Source organism: Sturnira hondurensis, unplaced genomic scaffold, assembly GCF_014824575.4.
Source record: "Sturnira hondurensis isolate 20B ecotype Veracruz unplaced genomic scaffold, ASM1482457v3 Scaffold0002840, whole genome shotgun sequence".
Classification (NCBI taxonomy): Eukaryota; Metazoa; Chordata; class Mammalia; order Chiroptera; family Phyllostomidae; genus Sturnira; species Sturnira hondurensis.
In genome coordinates, this window is record NW_028075471.1 from 3,894,399 (window position 1) to 3,912,809 (window position 18,411).

Sequence of the window (18,411 nt, forward strand, 5' to 3'; positions counted from 1 at the left end):
AGTTTTTCCCCAAATTTAGCTTTGTATATAGGGCTGAGATTCATGCTTTTGTGCATAAATTTTTGTTTTCATTTAGACTAGGATAGTCCAAGAAGCCAAGTAACAAAGGGTATGGAAACTTTTAAAGCTCCTGATAAAAGTTTTTATTAGATCATTTAGTACTAATCATTTTTAAAAAGCCTGCCAGTTGCCATGTAAAAAAATTAGAGACAAGGAGTCATGAAAAGCTATCCTGAATTACACATATTCTTTTTTTAGTTTTGATTTATAGAAACTATTAAATTAGGGAGGAATCTGCAAGTTCAAATCCAGCAGATCAAACATAAATGTTTGTAGAATTACCTTGTCCAAACAACACATTCTGCAAAAGATCATCTATTGAGGCAAAAAATCTTAAGAATACACTAAATGCCTTATCTATCCTTATATAGTATTTTGAAAATCAGAAACAAAATGAAACTTCCTAATTAGTAAGAACAGATATTAATTGATTTTATATGTAGATAAATATCTTATTCATGATTATTCATCTATTCTAGAACTGTGAAGACAAACTCCAATCACAAACGGTGGCTTCTTTCTTTGTAATATCATAGATTATTACACTTTTTTCCTCACTTTTTCAACTCTTTGTTATCTATTATGGAGCCCCCTTACAACTGATGATGTTTTACTTGTAATTGCTTGCCAATGTACACACTTGGTTGTTTCTCCTAGTGGCATAACTGGCCAAGTGTGACCTCTAAGTGTTCACCCAACAAATCAATGTAACAACAGCTTGAAGCATTATCAGTCCTGTCTGTTGTTTGAAAGTATTCCTTTGACACCTTGTGAGATGAAGCAAGTGCCACCATCAAAACTTGCTGAGCCCTGGCTGGGTGGCTAAGTTGATTCTAGCATCATCCCCATGCACCAAGGTTGTGGGTTCAATCCCCAGTCATGGCACAGTCAGTCAACCAATGAATGCATAAATAAGTAGAACAACAAATTGATGTGTTTCTCTCCCCCTCCTCCTTCCTTTCTCTAAAATCAATAAATAAAACTTTAAAAATATTGCAGAATGGGTATCTGATGACAATGTAAGAAAATGCAGGGTGGAGTAAAAGTTTTACAGTTCTTATGTAAAATACAATAATTAATAAATAATAATACAAAAATAAACCATTTCACATACTCACAACTATAAACTTACTTTTGCTCCACCCTGTGTTGGGGACAAAAGTGGAGTGCTTCTAACAAATATTTGTCATTTCATGGCACAGAATAGTATTGGGTGAGAAAATATGGACATGGATAACTCTTGTGTCAAAAAGTGACTCACAAGAGTTAACTTTGTGAAGAAATTTTAGGATTACATTAAATTTATGCTGCTTGTGTTTTCTTTTTATGTTTATATGGGCATTATATATAAAATTCTGTCTAACAAGATTTCTTGATGCTTTTCTTATCACATCTTAAAATAGCACTTTGAGAGGTGGGAGTAGGGCACTACAGCTAGGAAATAAAAAGATTCCGTCAGATCTAAATCCCTGGGGCATGGGGAAGTAGAAGACTGAGAATGTGGACTTTCTATACTGGCATAACGATTTTGTTCTTAAAATGAAACCATATTCACTTAGCTTCCTCTTCTGAAAATAGGAAGCTAAGGAATAAATTGATTTTTTTAAAGCCAGAGTTTTTAAAATTGATGTTTTTAGAGAGAGAGAAACATCAGTTTGTTGTACCACTTATTTAATCATTTGTTGGTTGATTCTTGTATGTTCCCTAACAGGGATCAAACCCGCTACCTTGTCAGGAACATGCTGTAACCATCCGAGCTACCTTCCCAACGCCTAGAAGGCAGCCCTTAAGGTTGAGCTTTGTAGAATAAAAATACAAGGTCTTTTAGATTTTAAGCTTTAGTTTGGGTAATAATTTTTGGTATTTTAATTCTTCCCTGCTTTTGAGATATAACAAGGTGAGCATACTTTGCCTTGATATGCTGAATTTCCTTATCTCTCATACTTTTTTATGGACAGTTTTAATATTTACCTACAAGTTTTTCTCCTTAAAATGAACATATTTACATGCTCATTGAAAAAAATAGCCTAACAATGAAGTGTGTAAAGAAAAAAAATAACAGTAAATTTTACACTCAGAAAAACATAGTTAACTTCATTTATTAAATATTTTATTGTTGTCCTATTACAGTTGTCCCAGTTTTTACCCCTTTGAGCTCCTCCTCCTGGCCCTGCTCCCACAGTCAGTCCCCCCCCCCCCCCCGCCGCCGTTGTCCCTGTCCATGGTTCATTCATACATGTTCCTTGACTAGTTCCTTCCCCCTTTTTCTACCCTTATCCCTCTCTCCCTTCCCCTCTGGTTGTTGTCAGTCTGTTCCTTGTTTCCATGCCTTTGGTTCTATTTTGCTCATTTGCTTGTTTTGTTCATTAGGTTCCTTTTATAGGTGAGATCATACGGTATTTTGTCTTTCACTGCCTGGCTTATTTCACTTAGCATAATATTCTCCAGTTCCATCCATGCTGTTGTGAAAGGTAGGAGTTCCTTCTTTCTTTCTACTATGTAGTATTCCATTGTGTAAATGTACCACAGTTTTTTGACCCACTCATCTACTGATGGGCACTGAGGCTGTTTCTAGCACTTGGCTGTGTAAATTGTGCTGCTATGAACATTGTGGTGCATAGGTTCTTTTGGATTGGTGTTTCAGGGCTCTTAGGATGTAATCCCAGCAGGAGAATTGCTTAAGTCAAAAAGCAATTCCATTTTTACTTTTCTGAGAAAATTCCATATTGTTTTCCACGGTGGCTACACCAGTCTGCATTCCCACCAACAGTGCAGCAGGGTTCCCTTTTCTCCACATCCTCACCAGCACTTGTTGTTTGTTGATTTATTAATGACAGCCATTCTGACTAGGGTGAAGTGATATCTCATTGTGGTTTTAATTTGCATCTCTCTGATAGCTGGTGATGCTGAACATCCTTTCATATGTCTCTAGGCCCTGTGTCCTCCTTGGAGAAGTGTCTGTTCAGATCCATAGTTACTGTTGTACAGGCCATGTTGGAGAGAGGCACTATGATATTATTTCTGGATTAGGATGGGGAGGGGCTTGGCACTCATAGCAGGTACCATGGAGAAAAATAAATAATCATACTAAGTTACCTCAAAATAAGACATTTAAAATATTTTTACATGGTATACTGTTAATCTGGCCTTGAACATTTCTGTTGATTTGTCTTAGTTTAATTACAGACTTTTTACTTCATAAAAATATATATTTGTTGTTTCTCCTAAGGTTCATGTGATATATTTGGAAAATCCCTCCGTTTTAATGATGTGAAATTGAGAACAAAGAATCCCAACATCTTAGTATTACTATCAAAAGAGAGAAAATATATTAAAGCTGAGATTAATTAGAGCACTAATATTCTATGATTTTTCTTTAGAAAAAATTCCATTTGATTTATATAATGGTTAATATAAACTTACTGCTTTTATTTTATACAGACAAGGTCTTTACTGGGTGTATTTGAAGAAGATGCTACAGCTATTTCCAACTATATGAACCAGTTGTATCAAGCTATGCATCGGATTTATGATGCACAGGTAAAAAAAGTTAAAGGCTGACTCATTGCTTTTTAAAAATAAATCTTTAGTCCTGGCTCAGTTGGGGTATCATCCCATGCACCAGGAGTTTGACAGTTTAATTTCTAGTCAGGGCGCATGCCTAGTTTGCTGATTGACCCCTTTGGAGCCTGGTCGGCACCCAAATGGGAGGCTGCTGACTGGTGTTTCTCTGTCACATCATTGTTTCTCTTTCTCTCCCCCACCTTCCTTTCTCTCTAAAATCAATGAACATATTTCTATTAAGAAAAAAAAATAAATCTTTAAGCCCATGAGGACAGAGGTAAGTGTCTGTCTGGTTTACTGGTGCCTAGCCCTGACCTGGGCTCATAGGAACAAATACTTGTTGAATGGATGAATGAACATTAACTGTTTTGTACAGAGTTCACATTTCAATTCTAATGTATAGTTTGTAGTACCACAAAAATTAAGAAGATTGAAGCATCCTGCCCTTTCTCCTCCAACCCAGTAAGGACTTCCTTAATTGAAACTTACTGATAATAACCTTTGCCTAAGATTTGTCTGGAAACCCTATGTTGTTACCCATTTTCTCTAACCTTGCTTTTAATTTTATGGAATGTTTCCTCCCCTTTTCAAGGATTTGAAAATCCTGGTTTCTTTCCAGAGGATTTGAAAGAAATTTCCTTTTATCTAGTTAATAAAAGGTGATAAAAATTAGATGTAGCTGTGGAACACAGGAGATGAATTTAAGAAAATAGAAATGACTAGATTTTTTGTTGAACAGGAACAAGATTTGAGGCTTTGTTTATGAAACTTAATTATAAGCATTAACAACAACGTGGCTTCTATAATAAATTTTCTTTGGGATTAATTAAGTATACTTATTTTTTTCTCTTTCTAATTTTCTCTCCTTCTGGACTCACATTTTCATTATGTACTTTAAAGTTGTTGTGATAGTTGTTTTGTTTTGTTTTTTTTCTTCTGATTGGTCTCTCAGGATTTGATTTCTGACCACACATTGATATGTAAAAGAAATCTTTTGTTTTAGTCATTATAGTCATCACTGAAGAAAACCCCTTTAAATTAAAAATATTTCTTTCATATGGCTCTGTTGCTATATTTTATGACTGGGTGGACCGAATTTTGGTTCTGTGTTATTAAACGCTTATCATGGTTTAGTAATAGCATCTAGAGAGAGAGATAATAAGTTGTCAATTAGAATCTCTTAAGATTTTGCTAAGATATGTACAGTTTACTCCTAGCTTTAAAGCTTTAACAATATTTAATTTAATATAAAATTACTGCTTAATTTTATCAGTTAAAAACAAGCAAACACTGGGAACACTGCTGAATTCCTTGATGGTGTGTACTTCCTGGTTTGAGTATCCCTTTAAAGTGCTTTAATGGCAATTCCCTTTTCCTTGATTTAGTGAGGGGTTTAGAGAACGTTTTGTACTGTGTTTATGTTAAGTGATAAATAAAAATGGCGTAGGTATCTTCAGTTTAAAACTTTTTTCTTATCAGTAGTATTGTGTTATTGTGTTAATTTGAATTAATCTTTTTTTATAGAATGAGTTAAGTGCAGCAACACACCTGACTTCAAAACTTTTAAAAGAATATGAAAAACAGGTACTGTATATGAAAGTTTTTTTAAAAACATTTATTTATTTATTTATCTTTAGAGGGGAAGGGAAGGAGAGAAGGAGAGAAATATCAATGTATGGTTGCCTATCGTGAGTCCCCTGCTGGGAACTGGCCTGCAACCCAGGGATGTGCCCTGACTGGGAATTGAACCACGATTGTGTGGTTCGCAGGCTTGCGCTCAATCCACTGAGCTATATCAGCCAGGACTGTATGTGAAAGTTTTAAAAGCATAATTTAAAATATGCAGTGATACAGTATTTGTATAGTTAAGTAGAATTTCTCAAGAATCCTAAGCTTTTTTGATTTCATAGATGTTAATTTTGATATGCCATTGAAATTCCATTATAGCACATATATCTAATTTTAATGATTTAATGGTAGATACAGAGGTTATCTAATTTATCTCGTTTTTACAAGTGAGGAAACTGAGGCTTGCTTAAGTTACACAGCCGGTTATTGGAGAAATTAGAGCTAAACACCAACTCTTTGAACTCCTAGAATGGTGTCATTTCTATGTACCATTTTAATTGATTGCTTAGCAACATTTTAACTAATGTTTACTAATGACATGAATTGCGCTGTTTTATTAAAATAATATTTTTAGAGCTTATTCAAAATTTAGAAGTTATCTGAAGTTATATAAGGACTTGAAATTCTAATGTCTTTCACAAAAGACATAGAGCATTGGCCCTTTACCTCATCTCTGTTTCTCACCTTTCAGCGTTTTCCATTGGGGGGTGATGATGAAGTTATGAGCTCTACTTTGCAACAGTTTTCAAAAGTTATAGATGAGGTAAATGCTTATTTTATTCTGCTTGACTGAGTCATCTTATAATTAAGTTACTTGAGTCGTTTAGCTTTTATTGGGAACTTTTATTATGATTATATGAGTAAGTTACTATTCATAAAAGATTACTACTGTTTAAGAAAGACCTTATTTCCACATCTTGGTGGTTGTCTTATAAAAACAATGCTTTCTTTGTCTGATTAAAACAAATTGTTTTTGAACAACAAATTATAGATATGCTTTCCCAGTCCATGTAGCAGTCAGTTGTGCACTGTCTTATTTGATATACACAGGGAGAAAAGAGTTCAACTGTGAGCTATGCCTAAGCTCTTTGTGGTTTCTCTTTTTTGCTGTCAGGCAACATTTTACCATTCAGTTCATTAGCCCTCCCATTCTAGATAGTATCAACCTTTAATTTCTGTAGTCTCAGAACAAATCACTCTAAAAGGACTTGGAAGTTAGGAGGAAGAAAGGTGATGAGAGATGTTTGGAGAGTCTATAACTGATCTTTACTAGTTCAGTGAAAGCTCTTCTTTTCACATGCATCATTAGGTAGTTCTGCCTTTTCTAGTCTCATAACTGGAAAAGTAAATTTTTGAACTATCTTAATAATTTATTATAGCAAAATATTATTTCAGTAGATCAGTATAAAGAAATATTTATAGGAAAAGGAATTTTAAAATTGTAGTTAAATATACCTAACAACATAAAATTTACCACTGGTGACATTTAGTACATTCACAGTGTTGTGCAACCATCAGCACTTAGGTTTTAGAACACTTTTAACATCATCCCAAAGGAAATCCCGTGCCCATTAAGCAGTCACTTGGTACTTCTCCCTCACCTCAGCTTCTGGTAACCATCAGTCTGCTTTCTGTTTGTATGCATTTGCCTGTTTGGAACATTTTATATAAATGAACTCATACAGTTTGTGGATGTTTATGTTTGTCTTCTTTTACTTAAAAAGTGAACCATTCACTTTCAAGGTTTATCCATGTCATAGCATGTATCAGATTTCATTCCTTTTGGCTAAACAAAATTCCATTGTATAAATATACTACATTTTATTTATCAATTTATCAGTTGATGGACACTTGGGTTGTTTTCCACCTTTTGGCTAATGCAAATAGTATTGCAGTGGGCATTCATGTACAAGTTTTGGAGGTTTTTATTTTGTAACACCAGTTTTCAGTTCTTTTGAGTATGTACCCTGGGGTGGGGTTGTTGAGTCATTAGTAATTTTATGTTTAACTTTTTGAGATACCACCAAACTGTTTTCCATAGCTTCTGCACAGTTTTACATTCCCACCAGTAATGTAGGAGGGTTCCAGTTTCTCCACAATCTCACTAACACTTGTTATTTTCATTTTTTTTATTGTAGCCACCAAACTGGGTGTGAAATGGAATCTCATCATAGTTTTGATGTGCATTTTCCTTGTGGCTCATGATATTGAGCATTTTTTCCTGAGCTAATTGGACACATACATATTTTTGATGAAGTGTCTATTCAGACCTTTGCCCCTTTTTTGAAGTGGGTTATTTGTCTTTTATTACTGAGTTTAAGGTTTCTCTATTCTAGATACAAATTCCTTATTAGATATATGATTGTCAAATATTTTCTCCCATTCTGTGAATTCTTTTTTTAAAAGACTTTATTTATATTTTTAGAGAGAGGGGAAGGGAGGGAGAAAGAGAAGGAGAGAAACATCGATGAGTTACCCCTCATACGCCCCCAACAGGGGACCTGGCTTGCAGCCCAGGTATGTGCTCTGACCAGGACTCGAACCAGAGACCTTTTAGTACACCAGCTGGCTGACACTCAACCCACTGAGCACACCAGCCAGGGCTGCATTATCTTTTTACTTTGATTGATTTTAGAGAGAGGAATAGAGAGAAGCATTGATTTTTTGTTCCACTTATTTATGTTTTCATTGGTTGCTTCTTATATTTGTCCTGAGGGAGGATTGAACCTGCAACCTTGGCTTATTGGGGTGATGCTCTAACCAACTGAGCTAGCCGGCTAGGGCCTTACCTTCTTGATGTAAAAACTTACTCCTTTGGTGTAAAAACTCTCAATTTTGATGAAGTTCAATTTATATTTTCTTTTGCTGCTTGTGTATTTGGTGTCATATCTAAGAAATCACTGCCAAATCCAAGGTTATCCTGTGTTTTCTTCTGAGACTTTTAAATGGAAAATTTTGACTGTATATTTTTTCATTGTATCACAATTTTAGTGTTGTCTTATTATCAACACCTTTTTATTAGATTTTATGTAATTTACACAACACTGGTTAAATGTTTCTGTTATTTGGCCTTTTTGATTTTTCTTTTGCCAGCTTAGCTCTTGCCACGCAGTACTCTCAACGCAGCTTGCTGATGCCATGATGTTCCCTATTACCCAGTTTAAAGAAAGAGATCTGAAAGGTATTGAAGTCAAGCTTCTGTTTACTTTCATTAGCTGTCAGAAGATCAGTGCCTATAAAATGCATATTACTGTATCTTAACCATTTCTGAATACAGCTTGTGCCACTTTTACTTTAATTAGTCACCAAACATTTATAGGAGCTCCTGTTAGCCATTAAACTAGATACTGAGGAATACCAATGTGAATAAGATGTCATTTCACTTGAGAAAGCCTAGAGAAAGATATGGGGTAATTAAACAGATAATTACCATACTGTCTCATAATTAGGGAATGAGCAAGGTGTTGTGAGGAATCAGGGGAGGGTGTCAGAAAGGCTTCTTCAAGGGTGTGATGAAGAGGAGTTTGCCAGGAGAAAAGAGTCATTACTTTATTAGAGGGACTAGGAAGCACAAAAGTATGGATTATAGAAATATGTGGCTTGTTTTGAGAATGACAAGAAATTCAGTGTGGCTGCAGTGTTGAATGTGTTGGGCATGGAAGGAAACAAATCTAGCAATAGATTAGCTTGGACTAGATTATTCTAAAGATGTTCAATTTGAGTTTATAAGCAAAGAGAAGCCAGTGGAGATATTTAAGAAGTGGACAGGCATAATCCTTTTGCTTTTGGAGGGTGGAATAGGGTAGATTTGATGTCTAGAATGGATTAGGAGGTTGTGAGAATCCAGTGAGGTGTGACCATTGCCTGAAGTGAGACAGCGACAAAGGAGATGGAGACGTGTTTATGGGCTAGAGTGGCAGGAGGTGGGAGTACTGGCACATCTGGCAACCCGTGACTTAGTCATCTGTGGTGGGGTTTTTCTTCCTGTTTAGCATTATTCAGTGATAGAATGAGAGTTATACAGAATTGTCTCTCTTTTCCCATGTTACAATCTTAGAAAATTATACAGACTTATTTATAAAATATGTAGATAGAGTAAAACATTGAACTAATGTATCAGTGGATGAGAAAATATTTAAATTGTAATGGGATAAAAAATTTATTTTAGAGATGCAGTTATATTTGTAATGGTAACCTTCAAGAATGGTCATTTCAAGGTCAAGAAACAAGATCTGTTTTCTCAGTCTACAGGGACTGAATCTCATACTAATAAAAAGTTCCTTGTTTCTCATTCAGTATTTGAACTTATTAGAGTCAATATCAAAAAATGAATTAAGTTAGATTCTGGTACCAAGAATATTTGCATGTCTTAGGATTTGCAGTGGTTTTAAAGTTTGGTTTTTGTGCCACATTACTAATTTGTAGATTTTCTCAAGGTGTAACTGTTGTTAATGATAGTAAATGTTCCATTGACTAGCTGAAGTACAGAATAGCTTTTTCACTTTGAATGTTGAAGTATGAGATATTATTTGGAGTTTTTTTAACTTAAAAGGCAGTTATTGTTTTCTAAACAAATTTAAGGTATTTCATAAATATGCTACACTGAAATTGTTCTTAAACTTTTCCAGAAATATTGACATTAAAGGAAGTGTTTCAGATTGCTAGTAATGGTAAGCTCTTAATACTTTACATAATTATTTATTTTAATCAGTTTTTTATCAACACAGATCTGTGGCCAGATTCTATGCAATAGTTGAAAAAATGAACCTAATTAAAAGTTTAAATGAGCTTTATTTATTTATTTATAAAGATGTTATTTATTTATTTTTAGAGAGAGGGGAAGGGGGGGAGAAAGAGAGGGAGAGAAACATCAATGTGTGGTTGCCTCTGGCGTGCCCTCCACTGGGGACTTGGCCTGCAGCCCTGGCATATGCCCCAACTAGGGATTGAACTGCAGCCCTTCAGTTCACAGGCCTGCACTCAATCTAGCCAGGAAAAATGAGCATTATTTAAATCAGCATTGTTATTTAAGTTGCACTGTTTACACTACAGGAAAATTTAAAGGAAAAATCAAATCTTGTGATTTGCTATGTTCATAATATCTGAAGAGATGATATAATATTTTCCCTGCCTTGTTTTCCTATGTATTCTAAGTTTTCTTAAATGAGCATTTGCTATTTTTGTACTAAAAATACCTCTATAAACTTTTAGTAAATTGCAGTTTCCTGTGAGTTAAATGCTATTACCAATTTAATAAGTAGACACATACTTTAGGGGAAATTAGGATAGAGGACTATTTGGCTGGAGTGATCATATGGTAGGTAATTATTATCTTGCTTTAGTACATTTGTTGAAAGCTATACATATGAAGACCATTTAAAGCATTTATAAGTTTTGCAAAGTTCTGTTTTATTGTCATTAATAGTCATTTCTGTTTTCCAGATCATGATGCTGCAATTAACAGATACAGCCGATTGTCAAAAAAAAGGGAAAATGACAAGGTATGATACATACTTAACTCCTTCAGTAATGCAGTTAACAACTATTTCACTAGGTGATCTACTTTTTTCTATTTAAAAACAGTAACCAGCATTTATTTTGTATGTTTTGCTGTATTGCCCTTAGTTTATTTTTTAAATTTTTATTTATTAAATTTAGAGAGAGAGGAAGGGGGAGGGAAGAGACAGAGGGAGAGAGAATTTGTTGTTCCACATATTTATGCATTCATTGGTTGTTTCTTGAGTACGCTCTGAGCAGAGACAGAACCCTCAACCTTGGCTTATGAGGATGACACTCTAACCAACTGAGCTACTGGCCAGGGCTGCCCTTAGTTTTAATCTTTTTTTCTAATTATTTCAAAGCCTTTCTGATAATTGTTAATTATCAGATGATTAGTGATTGACTCGTTAAAGAAAGTACTTTTCTGCTGACAAATTTTTGTGAGTAAACATAACGATTTCAAAAATGTAGTTTGTGCCAAATATATAACATTGTATCCTTTTGCTTTGTATTTTGATAACATTGCATTTATTCTGTTATTTATTCATTTATTTCTGTTATTTGACCCTGTATATATTTAAAATGTCTTCTGAGATACAGTAGTTATACATACATTATCAGTGAAATTCTGTTAATGACTTTTGGATTTACAGGGAAAAAAATAAATAAATTTCTTGATACTTCTTTAAGGAGTTAATCCAGAAATATTATACTATATTTGAGGACAAATGTATTTGAGTGAAGAGCAAATAATAAGTTCATCTAGATGCTCTTTAAGGTCATTTCTCTCTCAGTACCTAATCCGAGGCTTGATGAGTAGGCCTCCACTAGATGCTTGTGTGTGAGGTGATCTCTGTGCCTGGGAGTTTGTGTCTGTAGCCTTGCCTGCAGGTGTGAGTGGGCACAGTGACCACCTGTGGGAATCTATGACTGGGTAGGATATACTGTGCAACAGCTACTGTGAACAATAAAGGGAACATTTCTTACATTTCTAATTTTAGTCCACTGGTTACATGTTGATATAAATAATAAATACATTTTGAAATCTGTATTGTTTTGTTACTTTGCCTTAGCAAAGTGGTTAGAAGCTCTAGGAATGAATTTTGGTATATTTTACATTGCCTGTGGCTATTATAGGTATTTATTTTTTAAAAGATTTTATTTCTTTAGAGGAGAAGGGAAGGAGAGAAGGAGAGAAATATCAATGTACAGTTGCCTCTCGAGAGTCCCCTGCTGGGAACTGGCCTGCAACCCAGGCATGTGCCCTGACTGGGAATCGAACCGCAATCGTGTGGTTTGCAGGCCTGCACTCAATCCACTGAGCTACACCAGCCAGGGCTATTATAGGTATTTTTAAAAACACCTTTCACCAATTTCATTTTGTTTAAAAATTTAATTGAGCCCTGGCCAGTGTGGCTGGGTTGGAGCATCATCCTGTGCACCGGAAGGTGGAGAGGTTTGATTCCTGGTTAGAGCACATTCCTAGGTTGTGGGTTTGATCCCTGGTTGGAGTGTGTGTATGGGAGGCAACAAATCAATGTTTCACATTGCTGTTTCTTTCTCTCTCCCATCCTTACTCTCTAATGTCAATAAACATATTAAAACATTTTTAAAAAATTAATTGAGCACCTACTATATGTTGGGTACTATGGGAGAACAATGTGAATAGACTCCACTCCTGCCCTCAGAGAGTGGGTAAACCACATTCATCGAAGACTTCCTGTGTGAAAGCATGCGACTGGACTAGATGTCAGAGTACAAGGATGAAGAGAATGCATGCATTCTGAATTAAGTGCAGTAATAGAATATGAACAAAACACTGGGAGAGCACAGAGAGTGCAGCAGTCAACTTTGGTGAACTGGGAAAGGTTATACTTGTAGGAGGTGATACTTGCATTGAAGATGAGTGGACCTCACAGGTTTGGGATTGGGGAGAGGGCATTCCTGGAGGAAAAACAGCTTTTGTAGAAGTACAGGATAGAGTCTGAAGAGTGTTAAGGTTTATGTGCGCTGGCTCTGGAGTCGCTTGGGGACAAAACTCACTTTTCTCACTCATTTGCCTGAGGTCATACAGTGGTTAGTTTCAAGCCTTTATTTCTCTATCAAACAAACAAATAAATTTAGTAATTCTTAAAATGAAAGGAGATAATGCCTGCAGAGTACCTGGCTTATATAGCAAGTTTTCATGAAACTCTGGCAGTAATTATAATGGAAAGATAATCCTTTCTGTGTGTTTGGAGCATAGGAGGAATTTGGGTAGGTATGGCAGAGATGGCAAGCGGATAGTGGTTTGGGGCCAGATTACTATGCTAATGACTTTGAAATTTGTGTTAGAGGGTGTGGGCAGCCACCAAAACACTCTTAAGTGGGTGAGTAACTATGCAGTTGTGCTACAGATAGAAATACTAATGGGAATGTGAAGGGGACCATTGGAGGGAATCCAGTGAAAAGTTATCAGAATAGTTTGCAAAGATATTAAGAGAGTCTCAGCTAAGATGGTTATTGAAAGTGGAAAGGAAGGAATACTTTTGGAAGGCATTTCATAAGTAGAATTGATAGGACTTAGGTTAGGAGAAATAAAAAATAAGTCCTGGACAAATACCATGTGATTGCACTCATGTGGAATCTAATGAACAAACTCAACTAACAATCAAAATAGACTCTGGGGAATGGTGGTGGTGTAGAAGGATCGAGCACAAAAGTACTCACGGACACAGACAACAGTGTGGTGATTGCAGAATGGAGAAGGGTGGGGGAGGTGGAAGAGGGTATAAGGGGGATAAATGGTAATGGGAAAAAGACAATCAAAATATTTTTTTAAAAGTCCTAGAATTCTTAGATGATAGGGTGGGTCTTGGATCGTTAAGAAAGCTGAAAAACAAAGTAGAGGAGCAGGTTTTATGGAGAACATGCTGTCTTTAGTTTTGTGTATTTCCAGCACACCCCCTCCCCCCATACACACATACATAAAGAGCCCAGGTGGACATGTGCTTCCTTTGACACTTGTGAGAGTGGTGGGCAGGAGGTAGAAATTTGGGGGTCATTGGTGTATGGAATATTTTTTTGTACTTGATTTAGTATTCTCAAGAAAGCAAAAAGATAGAAGAGCCTACTGCATATTACATAACAGGTGCTCAGTAAATGTTTGTTGTCTGAATACAAGAAGTTAAGGGAGCACACATTTTAAGTGTGGTTGAAGGAAAACAAAAGAGTGGAGGAACGGTAGGGAAAGAACCAGCGGAGAGTGGTATGCTGTGAGCTGACAAGGTCAAAGACTAATGGCTAAGCTAAAACCAGACAATTGTCTGACCTTCCTCTGTGTGGCAGGCTTTCTCTGACGTGCTTAGTTTATTATTATACTATTCTTAGTTACATGCAGAATTCTGCGTTTAATATATTTTTCCAATGAAGTGGTTGGTAGTAAAACAGAAAAACCATCTTAGCCAAATTTCGCAGGATTTCTAATACCTAATAGAAATCTTTGCACAGTTGCTGGTGATATACTTTTTTTCTTATATGGACTCTTTTTAATAGCCACTACTTCAAAATTAAATAAATAATAGTATTTTTAATCTTATCATTAAAGGTGAAGTATGAAGTAACAGAAGATGTCTACACTTCCAGGAAAAAACAACACCAGACCATGATGCATTATTTTTGTGCATTAAATACTCTTCAGTACAAGAAGAAGATAGCTTTGTTAGAACCTCTTCTTGGGTACATGCAAGCTCAGGTGAATGCTACACTGTGTTTTGGATTATAACTGCCCTAAAATATTTATATTAAAGTATAATATTTATGTTAAATATAAGGATATCATATTACAAACTAAGATCAAAATACAATTTTGTGCCTATGTTTTAAGAAGTAATTTAAAATGTCATCAGAATGTAATTTTGAGGAAATTAGGGAAAAGGGTTTTCTTTGTAGATGAAGATTTCATGTATTTTATGGTAAATGAAACCATTTATCTTTTATTTAGATCTTGTCCATCATAGTTGGGGACAAGGAACAGAATGCTAAATAAATGGAATTAACCTGTTGCTGGAGCTCTTGATTCATAATAGATCTGATAGAGTTTGTTTCCTGCTGCTTGTATACTTCCTGAGTTAAAAATACTGATGAACTCCAAGGTGTACCAAGAGGTGTGCATCAGGAAGGGGCTTAGAAAATTAAATTTGTGTAATATGAGATGGCAGCCCCCTAAAAGTGAGAGTTTAAAGAAATTTGATGATTTCTTCAAGTATAAGTATCATTATTCCTCAGGTGTAAAACTTTTTGTGTTAAACATGAAGTAGTTTATCCATATGACTTACCTGAAATGGTTTAAGATTTATTTTGCAGTTTAAAAAATTGCTTACTATATGCATGTATTAATATATAGAAGGACGTACAGTGAAATTTAACTTCAGTTTCTTCAGTGGCCCCATGCCCAGTAGAGGTCCTTGTAAACTGCAACCTGTTTTTATACAGGTGGTAATAATCCTTTGTTTTTTACTTACCCCGTATCTTGGAATTCGTTTCTATGATTTACTTAAAGTGCTTTGTGTATGTGGTTGTTTCCATTGTTCATCCTCCCACTCTCACACCCTCTTGCCTCAGATAAGTTTCTTTAAGATGGGTTCTGAAAATCTCAATGAACAACTGGAAGAATTCTTAACTAATATTGGAACTAGTGTACAAAAGTAAGTATTTCTTCCTTAAAGTTGAAAATGAAGTTATATGAATGATAAGTTAACAGCTAACTGTCATAATCTAAAAATATTTACCATTTAATTTTCTGAGTGGCTGTTTTCTCTGCCATGGGAGTGTTTCTTGCATGTCTCACAGACACTTCTTGTTTTTTTCACACATCTTTCCCACAGAATCTGAACTCTGAATTTCATATAACAGATACATAATAATGATCCATAAGTGAATTATCTTCATAATTTCCTGAATTGTGGGGATAGATTAGAGATTACTAAATAAATCTTGTTTTCCAAGCCATGAAAGCTTAGAGAGAGAAAGCACTTCCAATCAGGTTCAAAAGTTTGAGCAGTGAGGTAGTCAGTCTGAGGTATAGAGGGAGATGAAAATGATTATTGTTTCAAAGGCACAGAAGGGTTTGAACATTTCTCTAAAGTCAGACATTGAATGTGCCGTCATTAGTTTTTGAATTTAGTATTATTTCCAAAATATCTAAGTTTTAAATAAAATGTAAACTTATTTTATACCATGTTCATGTTACTTTAGCCACCCATACCACTGTTGCTCTTTAAGAAAATTTATACAAAACAAATAACAGATAAACATGAATGATAAGGAGCCCTTCTCTGTTGTGGTTAGTAGTAAATAACCTGTTCTGTGTGTTAGTGTTCGCAGGGAAATGGACAGTGATATAGAGACCATGCAGCAGACAATAGAGGATTTGGAAGTAGCCAGTGACCCTTTATATGTGCCTGACCCAGATCCCACGAAATTTCCTGTTAATCGAAATTTAACCCGAAAGGCCGGATACCTTAATGCTAGGAAGTAAGAAAACTTGTTGTTTTTATATATTGTATATCATTTAAGGTATTAGCAACTGAATGTAATATATAATTGATATTGCCTACCAAATTGTTTTGATTTTACTAAAGGTCAAATCTTTTTAGTTAGTGATAATAGTATTTATGTGAACCTTTTGACCTATTGGGTACATGAATAATTTTTAAGAGTAACAAATTGTTTAGATACTTGTTGAATAATTTAGAATTATTTTTAAAAGTGAAATCAATTTGAGTTTAAATTAAATCTAGTATAACATGAATGCCCTTAAATGTTATTTATCATACTTTAAAATATATTTAATTACACCATCAAGTCAGATTTTAGTTTTGTGTCTGACTTACGAAATTTTGTGTGTGTTGTTATTAAAGCATGAATGTACTTTTCTTTATTTAGTAAAACAGGCTTGGTATCATCTACCTGGGACAGACAGTTTTACTTCACTCAGGGTGGAAACTTAATGAGTCAGGCCCGGGGGGACGTAGCAGGAGGCTTGGCCATGGACATAGACAACTGTTCAGTCATGGCTGTGGACTGTGAAGACAGGCGGTACTGCTTTCAGATTACCTCTTTTGATGGGAAAAAGTAAGTATTTTTCCTAGTATTAATAAAGTCTGTAATATATTAAACTACCAAAAAGTAGAATAATTTCTTTTCATTCAGACATTTTATAGATATTTTAGGGTTATTATTTATTAAAATATTTTTGTGAGGAAATGAGTTGAACTTTCCTTTCTGGGATGGTTAAATGATGTCTTAATATTTTATGGTTATCAAAGCATGGTCATATGGTAAAGAACTGTGATTTCATATTGAGACTGGTCACTTGAAAATCCTGCATGGTGTGGGGAAGGCAACACAAGTTAATGGAAAAAGCCCCAACCTTGGGGTTAGAAAGTTCAAATTTTGGACCCATTACTTACTGTGTTGTCTTAGACAAGTTACATGACCTCTCTGAGCTCCATTTTTGTACATGTAAGATTGGGAGGAAGGTCATAATCCCTACTTTGTAAATTGTTGAGGAAAAATCAATCTACTATATGTAATGTGCGTAGCATGTATTAATACTAGGTGCTAACCGTAATGTTATTTTTAGACATTAATATTTCTGATCAAATGATTTAGTCCATTAATGCTTATGTTCCATTAAAAATTTTTGTTATATTTTCATTAAATGAGAATCCATAGAACAAATTTTTGAAAAGCACAGAAAAATACAAAAAGGAGTATGGAAAAAAAAGCTATAATATCACTAACCAGAGCAACACTTAACTTTTTGGTCTGTTGCCTTACCATTTTAACTGCAGTTGTTAAATAGTTGATGAAATACTATATATGTAATTTGCATCTGCATTCACTCACTAGAAACATAATGGCTACATTATAATCTAGTTAAGAATATATACCATAATTTAACATTTTTCCTGCCCTGGCTGGTGTGGTTCAGTGGATTGAGTGCCTGCTTGTGAACCAAAAGGTTGCAAGTTTGCTTCCCTGTCAGAGCACGTTGCCTGGGTTGCAGGCCAGGTCCCCAGTGGGGGTGTGTGCGAGAGACAACTGACTGATGTTTCTCTCCCTTTTCCTCTCTCTGAAAATAAATAAAATCTTTAAAAAATTTTTTTCCTCCTGATGTTTAAGTTATCTGCAAATTTTTTCTACTTAATTAAAATACTGTTTTTGACCTTTCTTTTTGTTCAGAGCATCTCAAGTTTCCCTGAAAGTCACCCCCCATATTTATGTATATAGATGTTACATTTATCAAAATGGTTGTTTAATTTCATATTCCTTCTATAAACATATAATGAATGCCAATCACTGTTTATTATTTATCATGCTAGATGTTGGGAGACCCTGTATTCATTTGTCATAATTATCAAAATGTTAATACTTTACTATAAGTACTTAACCTTTTTGTATTTTCAGTTTTTCGCCAATGCTTAGCATCATTTTCTATTTTATTTAGAAATACAAAATGGTTTGGTTCAAGATTAGTAAATATTCTCTAACTCTTGAAACATGAACATCTATAGAAAAGCTAAATATCCCTATGTTAGCAATTAATATATTGAAAATTTTTATTTAACTATATTCAGTGAGAAGTAATAAGTAAAATTAATGTTTTATATTAGG

The 18,411-nt window shown here is 34.8% G+C and overlaps 1 protein-coding gene across 2 annotated transcripts in view; it reads left to right on the forward strand.

Moving 5' to 3' along the window:
• APPL1 (adaptor protein, phosphotyrosine interacting with PH domain and leucine zipper 1) overlaps positions 1-18,411 on the forward strand; it is a 35,358-nt gene that overhangs the window by 2,331 nt on the left and 14,616 nt on the right. For both annotated transcript variants that reach the window (XM_037040725.1, XM_037040726.1), the window contains exons 2-11: positions 3,502-3,600; positions 5,149-5,208; positions 5,945-6,016; positions 8,347-8,434; positions 9,882-9,923; positions 10,696-10,754; positions 14,339-14,485; positions 15,355-15,437; positions 16,108-16,266; positions 16,678-16,866. In XM_037040725.1, the coding sequence (XP_036896620.1) occupies positions 3,502-3,600; positions 5,149-5,208; positions 5,945-6,016; positions 8,347-8,434; positions 9,882-9,923; positions 10,696-10,754; positions 14,339-14,485; positions 15,355-15,437; positions 16,108-16,266; positions 16,678-16,866 (998 nt within the window). The remainder of the gene's footprint in view (positions 1-3,501; positions 3,601-5,148; positions 5,209-5,944; positions 6,017-8,346; positions 8,435-9,881; positions 9,924-10,695; positions 10,755-14,338; positions 14,486-15,354; positions 15,438-16,107; positions 16,267-16,677; positions 16,867-18,411) is intronic.